Source organism: Loxodonta africana, chromosome 3 (assembly GCF_030014295.1).
Source record: "Loxodonta africana isolate mLoxAfr1 chromosome 3, mLoxAfr1.hap2, whole genome shotgun sequence".
Classification (NCBI taxonomy): domain Eukaryota; kingdom Metazoa; phylum Chordata; class Mammalia; order Proboscidea; family Elephantidae; genus Loxodonta; species Loxodonta africana.
In genome coordinates, this window is record NC_087344.1 from 41,160,558 (window position 1) to 41,173,400 (window position 12,843).

The 12,843-nt window shown below is 37.0% G+C and overlaps 1 protein-coding gene across 3 annotated transcripts in view; it reads left to right on the forward strand.

The window, feature by feature from the left end:
• CAMTA1 (calmodulin binding transcription activator 1) overlaps positions 1 to 12,843 on the forward strand; it is a 1,094,671-nt gene that overhangs the window by 24,446 nt on the left and 1,057,382 nt on the right. For all 3 annotated transcript variants that reach the window (XR_010321279.1, XM_064281181.1, XM_064281182.1), the window contains exons 2-3: positions 6,764 to 6,833; positions 11,811 to 11,929. Coding sequence is in view for 2 of the 3 variants with exons in the window: in XM_064281181.1 (XP_064137251.1) it covers positions 6,764 to 6,833; positions 11,811 to 11,929 (189 nt within the window). In the remaining variant the exon portion in view is untranslated. The remainder of the gene's footprint in view (positions 1 to 6,763; positions 6,834 to 11,810; positions 11,930 to 12,843) is intronic.

The following is a 12,843-nucleotide window of genomic DNA, read 5'->3' on the forward strand; positions in this document are numbered from 1 at the left end:
TAAACTTCTTGAAAAGAGGTAATATGCAAACATGATATTTTTGTACTATACCTCATAATTTTTCTTCCTACTTACCTTTTTTGGTTCGGAGAAAAAGTATGACACTACTTGTGTTTAGGGGTATGTGTTGGTTTCCAGTCTCAGCTAACATTAAGCTGATTGTATGGAGTGTCTCCAAAGCATGTCCTTTGACCAACACTGTGCTGTTTTATTCAGCAGGCTTGCGCTCTAGCCAGAAATTTTAGTATTGGCTCTATTGGTATCCTCAGACTGTTGAGTATTTTTTTCCCCTTAATTCTTCTTAGTGGGTAGAAAGTAGCTTCTCCTCATTGCTTGCTTTCTTGGACATTGCTGGATTGAGACTCTGCTTCTACCCTGCTTCCTGCACAGTCACTTGCTCTGTCTCAGTGGCTAGAGCAGTCCCTGGGCACAGCAATCACAGGGATTATCCAGGGACCAGAAGGATAGGCAGCAACTCAGGGCTGTGCAAAGAGAAGGGGAGGAGGTGCTTACAAAAGACAGCAGATGATCCCAGCACCATCACTAAGGCTGAGAGATGGGGCTGTTCTTTTTCCTTTCCGTGAATTTTGGGGAATGTCATTCATTCATGAATTCAGCAAATGTTTGAGCTTCTGTTATGTGCCAGGCATTGTATTAAGTGCTGGGGGTACTGTGGTAAAACCCAGATATCCTTTCAAGGATGCCTTTGATAGAGTCTGATTTTGAGTATGTTAGAAAAATCAGTCCTTGGAGAAGGACATTGGGCTTGGTAAAGTACCGGGTCAGTGGAAAAGAGGAAGACCCTTAACGAGATGGATTGACACAGTGGCTGCAACAGTGGGCTCAAGCATAACAATGATTGTGAGCATGGAGCAGGACTGGGGCAGTGTTTCATTCTGTGGTAGGTAGCGTCGCTATGAGTAGGAACTGAATCGATGGCACCTAACAACAAGAACAAGAACAAGGAAAATATTTATCAGAGAAGAAAAATTACTGGATTGGTCTTAGATGCGAAATGCCCTTAGGGATTAAAGGTGGAGTTATAGGTTAACAGAAAACATTTCTGAAAGGAATGACTCTAATGTAATTAAAAAACAATTTCAGATGGCATTGTGGCAGAGTGCTAGATGATCACGAATCCCATTTCCGCTTTTTCCTGGGCGCGTAGCCAGACTGCATTTCCCAGCCTCTTTTGCAGTTAGGCGTGGCTTTGTGACTGAATTCTAGCCAGTGGTATTGGAGCAGAGAAGTGCTGTGCCCCTCCCAGGCCTGACCCATAAAATCCTCTGTGCAGTTATCCGGGCACCTTCCCTCTCTGTTGGCTTCATGCCGAGGATCCCAGTGACCTAGGATGTCTCCTGCCACCAGACAGAAAGAGTTTGGGCCCCAAAGTCACTGCTTGGATGAGGCCTGTCTGCTGAGCAGGAACACCTGCTTTGAATTTTACATGTTGCTGTTGTTAGTTGGTGTAGAGTTGCCCCTGCTCATGGAGACCCCACGTATAACAACAAAACTTTGCCTGGTCCTGCACCATCTTCGTAATCATTATTATGTTTGAGTCAGTTGTTGCGGCTATTGTGTCAGTCCGTCTAACTGAGGGTTTCCCTCATTTTCTCTGACCCTCTGCTTTACCAACCATGATGTCCTTTTCCAGCGATTGGTCTTCCGTGATGATGTGTCCAAAGTAAGAAAGAGGAAGTCTCACCATCCTTGCTTCTAAGGAGCATTCTGGTTGTATCTTCTAAGACTGATTCGTTTGTTCTTTCTGCAGTCCATGAGCAAGATGTAAATATTTATGGTGTTTGAGCCATTATACAGTTTGCTCTGATAGCCTTGCTAACCAATCTAGGCATGGTGCCTAGAATGCTAGGCAGAATTGGTGAGTTTAGTAAGGTTGCTAAGACTCTGCTTTAATTTATATGTAATGTTATATGCAGTGTGTAGCCAATGAATTTCAAGAATCAATTTAGTTACGATAAGCATGTGACAGAAATTTTTTAATGTATCGCTTTTAATTGGTAGAAGGGGTTTATTGTACTGCAGTATGGCCTCTCTCCATCTTTTATTTAATAAGCTTTGTGGATCCTCAGCTAGCTTTAAAGGTACTCTATGGAGACTTAAACATTCTCAGTCCTTATTTCAAAGAACTGTAAATACGCTTCTCATCATTATACTTCTCTCTTCAAAAGCATGCAGCCACTTCTTATATAGCATTTTGTCTCATTTATTTCATCATATATATATTAAAAGTGTGGCTATATGTGAGACCCTTACCTAAGTTTTCTGAAAAGGTAGACAAAAAGGAATAAAACATAGTCCGTGCCAGTCCGTGCCTTTAAGGGGTTGCTGGTGCTTATTACACAGTTACATTTGTATTTCTTTTTTCTGTCCTATTGCTATCATCTGCCCCTCATTTCAGCGTGTAATTAGCTGTGTATTATTTCATTACATTTTTAAAAACATCGTCTTCTCAACTAGATAGTAGACAGTTTTTGAAGGCAGGGGATACATTTTATGGAGCTTCTGTATCTCCCCCCTTGGGCACATATAGCAGACATTGGAGTCAATTCTTAAATGAGTAACCATCCGTGTACAAACCAAAAAATAGTTTCTTTTAATTATCATTCTTGGGTATTCTGTCATAATTTTGTGCTATAGCTGTATATTAGCAGTCAGAAATACTTTCTTCATATATTAGGAATTCATGGAATTATGCAGTGAAGGAATGTTGGGGGGGGATCTTTTTTGAATGGCTTATCTAATTCCTGATCTTTAGGCTGGTAATTTAGTCACTGCTGTTGAGTAGACTCCTACTCACAGCGACCCTATAGGACAGAGTAGAACTGCCCCCAAAGGGTTTCCAAGGCTGTAATCTGTACAGAAGCAGATTGCCACATCTTCTCCCGTGGAGCAGCTGGTGGGTTTCAATCCAACCTTTCAGTTAGCAGCTGAGTGCTTTAACCACTGCTCCACCAGGCCTCCTTGATTGATCCATCTAGCTCCTCCATATCAAAATGTGGCCATGAGTCAGTGCCTCACCATTACATGGGGGCTTGTTAGAGACCCCACACACGGCTGTGAATCAGAACCTGCATTTTAACAAGATCTTCAGTGGATCTCTCTGTGCATTACAGTTTGGGAAGCTCTGCTCTTGTTCAACCTGCCGTTTTGCTCATGAGAACCTGGGAAGTCAGTTGCCCAGAGTCACATACCTGTTTACCTCAGTGGTTCTCATGTTGGATTACTTGGAGAACCTTTGGTGCCTAGGTCCCATCACCAGAAATCCTGGCTTAGTTGGCCAGGATTGCAGCCTGGGCATCAGAATTTTAAAAAGTCTCCCTAGGTGATTGTACTGTGTAGCCAAGGCTGAGAACCACTGATCCAGGTTTCTTGATTCTCAGATCAGCATTACCCCATATTGGGTGGATGTACAGAAAGTGTTCTCTCCCACTTGATCGTTTACAGCAGTACACCATTCTATTTCATTTCCTTCCCACTTCCCTGTTTTCTTTTATAGCGTTTATCCCTATTGGGAAATACCCCATTTCTTGTCAGCCTTCCCCCCATTAAAATGTAACTCCACGAGGGCAGGGACGTTGCCTGCCTTGTTCACTGCTGTGTCCCAGCTCTTGGAATAGTGCCATGTTAGTACTCAGTATCTGTAGAGCAAATGAAAGAACTTGTAATAAAGAGAGATGTGTTCTCTGTGAAGGAAGCACAGACTGCTATAAAGGTACTCAGCAGGGCAGCCCAACCCTGCCAGGGAAGACTTCCTAAGGGACTAGAAATCTTAGTCGAGACTTTAGAGTCAGCCAGGGAGAGAAGCATAAAGGCTTGCTGACGAACAGAGGGCTTGAACCTGGACCTTTCTGCCTTCTTCTTTTCAGTTGCCATCGAGTCACCTCTAACTCATGGTGACCGCATGTGTATCAGAGTAGAACTGTGATCCATAGGGTTTTCAGTGGCTGATTTTTCAGAAGTAGATCACCAGGTCTTTTATCCAAAGCGCCTCTGAGTGGGCTTGAACCTCCAACTTCTTGGTTAGCAGCCAACTGCTTAACTGTTTGCACCACCTAGGGACTCCTTGCTGCCTTTAAAGCTGTGGTTTTCCCACTCTGCTGTGTTCCTTATGGAAGAGAAGTTAACTGACAGACTAGCTCTCCAGCCTCTTAAGGCCAGTGCTTTCCCCTCTATTCCTGAGCCACCTCTGTATTGTAAACACAGTTAGAAATGTATCTCAAGGGACCACATGAAAGAACCCAGCTCCTTGTCTTATTTGCTTTGAGAATCTGGTGTTTTGAGAGTAGAATGACTGGATTTCACTCAACTTACATGAGTGAATTTCTTTTCTAGTTAAAATAGCTGTTAAGACCATTTAAAGATTACAGCCCTGGAAACCCTATGGGACAGTTCTACTCTGTCCTGTAGGGTCACTGTGAGTTGAAATTGGTGTGATGGCAATAGGTTTCATTTTTTTTGGTTATTATGCATGGTCGCAATATTTTATTTGAATGGGTTGAGTGCATTGTTTCTGTGGTATGTTTCCCTTTCTTATAGTGGCAGTTCTGTGGAGAAAGCATCATTGGCTGTGGTCCTTGGTATTTCTGCTATGTATGATATTTTATTGCTTAATTCTCCTGAGTTATTTGGTATGTTCTACCACTGATTTACTTATAAGCAGACTGTGGAGTCAGGTATAAAAATCCATTTTTATGAAGTCATTCATTAGTGTGTCCCACTATACAGCAGTGATTTTCAGAACCTTTGATGCCTTGATCAGTAGTGATCTTATGCCTTCTTTTTGTAATAGGAAGCCGGAAAATGTTAAGCCTTGAATGTAAGACATTTTTTTTTAACATCATAAAATTTCAAATTTCAGTTCAGGAACTACTTTCCATTAAGATGAGATGTTGCATAAATGTGGTTAGTAGGCTGTTGCTGGTGACTCTTAGAAATGATACAAGAAGTCAGAATACTGCTGACTTTACAACAACCACTTTTCATGATGTGCTGTAATTCAACGCTCATAGTCATAGGAAGAAACTAATGAATGTTGTATTCTCTAAACCATACATGGATTCTGAGGTTAGATGTTACCACAGGTTAAATGATTAAATCAAATAAGGAAAGGGCTGTAAAAGCCCTGGAACAGGAATTTTCCAGAAATAGAAAAGGAAGAATTAGGGAGCTGATGGTTATCCTTGTAGCTGGTAGCCACGTTATGGAGAAAGACTTAACATGAACCCTGACAATAATTTGACTTCTGAAGCACTTGATTATAGATATATGGGATAGGGAAGTTAAAAATTGATGGAAGTCAAATTTAGTCTGATTTCAACACCTTTAGCACAAAAATTTTAGGCAGTCCTCAGTTTGTTCTTAGAAAGTGTTAACATTGTTAAAGATTATTTTTATTAACTGAAATAATAGCGTTTTATATTTGTATGGTACTTTCAAGTAGTTAAAAAATTTATTTTTTGTGAAAATGTACACATTTTAACAAACTCTACTTGTACAGTGTAGTGACATTATCTACAATCTTCAAGTTGTATGTGTTTGAATGCATTATCTCATTTAATTCTCCCAGGAACCCTATAAGACAGGAAAGAGGTCTCATCTCTACTTCTTTTGGTGAGGTAAAACGGAGAGGTTAAATTAACTTTCTCAAGGATAGCTAATAAATGGTGAAACTGGGCTCTTTATATTTTAAATATAACATTGAGGGTGATTGTTGAACTTGTAAAATGTCTTTGATTTTCTGAGTGTATAAATATATGGTTTGTAATGTAGGATGAATAATCTGAAAATTATTTCCTATTGTAACTAAGCAAAAAGGGTATTCTTAGGACTGAAAGTGATTGGGGGTGGTAAGACTCAAACTTTTTTTTCTTTTTCTTAAAGTTAACATTTTGTAGGTTTTTACATGAAAATGTGAATTTTCTTTAAATGAAGCAGCCTGAGAGCAGGAACCTTGTCGTCCAGCTTCCCCCTGACTTACTACCCCTGCCATACTACTAGTTGGCACATAGTAGATTCTCTTGGATGAGTTGGGTGCTGGGCTTACTGCTGGGAAATGGTTAATAATGTCATTGAACATTGACCGAATTGCAAAATAAATATGGCACTGGTTCTTCTTAGTAAAAGTTTACTATATGTATAGTACATATGCCCCCCCATTAAAAAAAATCACACAAGCAAAACATTTTCACCAACGTATCTTTTTTCGTACATACATATTTTAAATTTTGTAGCAGTCTCAAGTCTATAAAAAAATTGCAGGTGTAGTGCAAAGAACCATTTGAAAATAAGTTGCTGATATGATATTCATGACCCTCAAATACTTTATTATGTATTTCCTACGGACAAGACTGTTCTCCTTCATAACCACAGTACAGTACTCAAAATCAGGAAATTAACCTCAAAATATTTCAACCACCAAACCCTCAAATTCAGTTTTGCCGATTGACCCAGTGTTGTCCTTTGTAGAAAAAGGTCCAGTCAGAACCTCAGGTTGCATCCAGTTGTCCGTCTCTTGAGCATATTTCTAACTCAGAACAGCTCTCAGCCCTTTTTGTCTTTCACTACCTTGACACTCTTGAAGATTACAGGCCAGTCATTTTGTGGAATGTTCCTTAATTTGGATTTGTCTGATGTTTCCTCATGACTAGATTCAGGCTTTGCATCTTTGGCAGGAATATCACAGAAGAGCCAGTATATATCTTTTTTAAAGATTAGTTTTACATTTTATTTTCTGTTTCCTTAGAGCGTTTCCCAAAGTGTATTCTGCGGAACTAGCACCTACTGTGTTCTCAACAGCGTGCCACCTATAGAAGGTAGGATTTGAAAAAGCTTTTGACTTACAGGAAGGGGTGGGCTTGGCAGTGAGAATAATTCCATCATCTTAGTGCAGTGGAAATAGTCTTCTACCAAGACTGAGAAGACCTGGGTTCTGCCATTAATTTGCTGTGTGATCTTAGATGAGTTACTTAATCCTTCTAGGGGTAGTAACAATTATACTCACCTCATAAGTTTCTTTGAGGATTAAAAAAGGCAGAGGGTTTAATCACATAGAAAATTCAAAGCATTGGACAAAAGTTAGATACTAATACAACAATTCTGTATTTCCAGTGTTGAATACAAGGTGACTTGAAGTAGGAGCAGAGTGGTATTGTGGAAAAAGCCACAGACCCATGTTTGAATCCCGAATGAGCCACTTATTAGCTGTGGATCTTGGGCAAATTAATCTGAACCTCAGTTTCCTCATCTATAAAATGGGGATAATTATGCCCTGATGGGTTACTGTCAGGATTAAATGAAAGAGTGCAATGTAAAGTCCTTTCTGGGTGCCTGATACGTAGTAGAGTCCCACAGATGTTTACCCCATAAATAAATGGTAAAAAATAGATTTACCTGATCACGTGTAGTGCAAATGGACTTGAGTGAAATGAAGCAGGTAATGCAGGAGAGGATGCCCTGAAACCCAAATTGAAGTAACTGATAGCAAAACTTTGTGTCCCTACTTTATCTACCCAACCTGCGTTTTTTTAGATTGATAATACATATGCAAATAAACAGTGAGAAGTTTATTGATGAACCTGAGTTAAGAGTTGATCTAATCCTAGACCAGAGATTTGGTAATATGATTGACAGGAAAATAGTAAATCTGGGATACCTAAAAATAGAAAGGGTAAGATTTGATGATCATCCAACTATAAGAAGAGGAGGAGGAGAGGGGTTGTTAAATAACAAAACAAATTATGCTTTTCTATTAAAAAATCATTATTGTTTTTAACCTTTAAAAAGTCTTTTGGATAATTACGATTGTGTTTAATTGATTTTGGAGAATTCTTCAGAAAAGAATAAAGAGAAATCAGATCAATGCTTGGCATATAGTTGATGCTTAATTTTTATTTTGAACGAATAATAATTTGAAAGGTCTCAGGCTTGTAATGGGAATATTTGCTGCTGTGAGTACTATGCTGACTTGAATATAACAATATGTGCTTATGTTTTCCTGAATCAGTTCCTACCCTACTAATTAAATCTAAGCACATAATAATTAGAGCTAAACAGAAAATTGTAGAGCTTCCTTTTAATTTTTCCACTCCAAGTTGTTGATCAAATATATTCCCAATAAGATTTAGCAATCTGATATACTGTTAGACCAACTTAGTTTGAACAGTTCAGTTTAGGGGTTGAGAGATTAAACATAATCAACTTGATTGAATAACAGTGTTCATAATTATTCAGAGAACCAAAATTATTTAATTTTTATTAATTATGAATCAAAATAGAATGAATGCATCATTTCCAGGTTAGAGTTAAAATAGTTATAATTTACCTTGCAGAAGTCAATGGAGTGTTCCAAGGAAAAGGTCAAATGAATTTCTTTGGATTTAAGTAAGGATTTGGCAATGTGAATCTCAATTTTTAGAAACAAAATGTGAAAATGAGAAATCTCCTTTTTGCTTGATTAACATTAAGTGAATGAGCTTTTTTGTACTTTTTAGAAAGTCTTAGTTAAATTATTCTATGCCTCTAAAATTATTATTTGGGAAATATTTGAAGCTTGACTAGAAAGGGTGGTTTGTTCTCTAGAATTATAGCTGTCAGCCAAGCAGATCATCTTTCAATTTCAAGAGCTCCACTAGTTATTTTTATTGTGAAGTAGGCTAGAAAATTATTTTGTAAAGTCATGTATCATGCATGCATATTTTGCTAGATACTGATAATGAGATGTTTTTACTGTCATTTGGTTGACACTACCATTATGCAGTGTCAAAGTTTAACTACTTGGATTAAATACTGAGGTGCAGTTGAAACCACAGTATACCTTAATTTTACTGTTAAGGTATTGTAAAAGGATTTAAAGACACTGGCATATGTGTTTATCTAATTATTTTATCTTTTATGGTTATTTCAAAAACATTAAAAGGCAGCTTTTAATTAAAAAATATTTTTATACGGTATAGCTATGCAAGTGATTCTTTTCCAGTGTAAAACAAAGTTACTCTATATACTTTAACTACAAAAACTGAAATTTGAAAATATGGGAAGTTTTAACATTTTGCCTCTTTTAGTTCCTAATATACTTTCCCCAGTATTAAAACTGCTATCTTCATAATGCACAGTGGGATAATGTATCCATTGTTATGTTCCTTAAAAACATCCAATTGATATTCAGCGTGAACTTAAGGTTCTGGAAATAGCACAGTTTAAAAACTGATTAAGGGGAACCCATTGGCCTGTCATACTCCTATTCCTTTTGAACCCATGGCTGCACAGCCCCGTAAAGTGCTATATTTAGAAACTTTGTTGAGACAGTGCTTACACAGCCATTCTCCTTTTCCTCCTTAAAAGCCTTTGGGCCGATTCATCACTGCTTGATTTGGTATCAGAGTGGACGACTGAAGAATTTTCTATAGCAGTTAGTTATGCTGTTGAAAAGAGCACTATAACACATACACACACGTAGTGTATATACACACACTGCATGTATATGACAAGCTTAATACATATATAGACGTATATAGGTAGACATGCTTTATATGCCACAGGGCAGCTGGGTTCCTCAAGGAGACTGAAAGGACACAGAGCACTGACATCAGGTTGTGATCACAAACATGGTATTAAGAGCTGGGGTTTAATATTCTGTTCATTATTGTTCAGAATTATACTTTAAACAAACAGCTTTCTCAGAGATGTGACTACTTATATATAATTCAGAGTAGGCAGATTGATTGAGTGCCTAGCATAGTGTTATTTTCATAGAAGGTACCCTGTAAATATTGAATATTTGAACTGAGTATAGATTTTGGAATTTCACCTCCACCTTCAGAATCATACACATCATGGGAGATTTTTAAAAATGAGAATAAAACCACGTAGGGGAAGAGAGAAGGGAGGTAAAGGCTCACGTGATTTGGTATTCTATGCTTTAAAGTTTTATGGCCCTTGGTGCCTCCCCCGGGAGAATGAAGTGCAGGGAGCATGCATAAGCCCATAAAATTACGAAGGTTTTATAGTGTGTAATTAATACAGAACTTTCTGTGAACTTTCTCTTAGTCGAGCTGTTTCCTTTTGGTTTTATAGGAAGATTTTTTAAAAAGCTTCATCTTATTTTTGCTATTAAATTCAAATTTTGAATTCTTAAAAGCAGTCAGTTTTTAAGTTTTTCAGGTATTTATACTGCTTATAAAAATATATAGGATGGGTATTATAATTCAACTGGTTTTGTAGTTCATGGACCAAAGAGGATTTAGTATGCTAAAACTCTCTTTAAGTTCATCCCTATAAAATATTTTTCTATATTATGTAGTAAATTTTCTTAGACTTTATTTCTGTGCCCAATATTTTCCTGTTAAGATCTGTTCCTTGGGAAGAAATGAGTTAATCAGATGAAGAATGTTGGGAGAGGATTTTATTGTGACCTTAGAAAATATTTTTTATTCTTTTATGTTTTTCACATGTTCAAAAATGAGACTATGCTGCACAAGATTATGATAAATAACTGTAAAATATATTTTTGTTTTTCACTTCTCACATTACTAACTAATGCCTGTATGCCTATATAAAGTTGTATAATTGTAAGGCATTTTAAGCTACTGAATGACAGTAAATTTTATAGAGATTTGTGCCTGGGAGAGAATTAGAGGTCATCTAATTCGCCTTGATTTGGGAAAGCTAAAAATATTAAGTAACTTACCCAAGGTCACACAATTAGAAGGTAGCAGAACTGGGCCTCACTCCTGGACTCTCGACTATGAGTTCAGTGCTTTTTTAATACTTTATTAATACCTGAATAAGTCAATTTAACTGTGACTTACTGGAACAAATTCAGTTTTTAATGTTTTAATGTATTGCTCCATGGTTTCTAGTTAGACATTGTACCCTTTGGATGTTGGGGCTTCCGTTTAACACTTAAGAAAAATTGGAGTGAGTAATTCAAAACTTTGACCTAAATGTGCCAAAAGTGGGAAGAAATTTTGAGCCAGACAAAGGGATTTTGTTATAGAAGTGAAATAATAAATGGATATTTAGTGTTATGTAAAGGAGATGATCTCTTCTAAATTTTTTTTTTTTAAATAGCATCAGGTAGGTTGATGATTAGGTAATCAGAAGTACCACCTAGGCTGAAAATAATTAACTTTTCTCAAACTCATTTAGAAGAGCTACATTTTGATGAAATATATTAATTGTATAGATAAAAATAAATATATTATGTATATGTAAATCAAGTTAATTAAACTGTGTTTTTAGATTTAGGCTAGAGAGGCCAGCTTCTGTATTCTCTGGGTAGTTAACTGAAAATTTAAATTCCCTATAAGATTTGTGATTTGCTTTTGAAACGATAAATTTCGTTTGTACCCTAGGAGTTGAAGTAGTATTAATGAATAAAACCTAATCTTAAATATTATTACAATTCTTCTTACCTAGAAAACTTAAAAACTTTCAACTGGCTAATAAAAGATTTTAAATTATTTTGCAATTTTGATGTGCTTCATGGAAACATGGGGAAAGAACTTTTAAAAGTAATGTTCTGGTTTTGGGCAGCTCCTGGGATATTCCCTCTTCACTGGCTTGTCATGGAGCAAAAGCTCAGTCTTACTTTAGTACTTCCTGACCGGATTTCTGCTGCCTATCTGATCAATATGTTAATGAACCTTATTAACTAGGAGCAATAGTGGAGCCTTGTGATGCTCTTGGCCACACAATGACTAAACTGAACTGCTGTTTCTGACCTTGCCAGTATACTTAAAAGGAGGTTTTCTCTTTAATTTTTTCTGAATTTATTGTTTTCTTCTTTATAGATGATCATGGGAACAGCAATAGTAGTCATGTAAAAATCTTTTTACCGAAAAAGCTGCTTGAATGTCTGCCGAAATGTTCAAGTTTACCAAAAGAGAGGCACCGCTGGAACACTAATGAGGTAGATACATTTCTGTTTTTAAGGGTATAATTTCTTTAAGGGCAAACATGTTAGGCCATTTTGTGTAGCATTACTTCATATTAGGTCGAAATTCAAAGTACTGAATTTGGAAATTGTATTTGAGAAGAATATTTAATCTGGAATGACAGATACCAACATGCTTCTTGAACTATCTCTGGTCTGCTTGGCTTGCAATGAAAAACATAAAATGTGCACGCTAACTTACTAAGGTAGCATGAGTTTTTATATTTGTGCTTTCTGGCATTTTGGTGTCTCTGAGGTGTGCTTAACTCTGTCTGCATCTCAGTTAGACATTAGCTCTTATGTTGTCATGAATTAATAAAGATACAGCTCCAGTGTTCCACAGAACATTGCAGTGTCTTGACAATGTGAAGTTTCTGTAGATTTGGGAAAGGCAGGCTTCTTATTACTAAACAGTACTTAATCCTTTTTGATGAAGGAAGTTAGCTTGGAAAATTAACTGGTTTACCTCAATAATAGGAATTTTTGTTAAGAACGAAGGCTGTATAATAGATTGTATATTTGGCGTACAATTAAAAAGTAGATTGATGAAGTAGAATGAATAAAAGCTTGTCTTCTTGGATGATGTTTCCTTTGGTAAATTTTAATCTCGGAGTCATAATATGAGGGGTGGATTGTCTTGTCATCCTTTTTATTTTGAAATCTGAGCATGTCATTTTAGGGTAGTATCTGTTTAGTGTGGTGATAAGAATTGGGCATATATTTATCAATGTGGGAATTATATTCCTTAATTCAAATGGTTGGGGTTACTGGTTTTACAAAGTTGGTATGAATTGATTCGTGTTGCTGGTTCATCTACCTCTAAGTGAAGTTAAATAGTGTCCTGCCCATAACTGGGCACTCAGTTTTGTTAAAAGACAGAAGAAAATAGT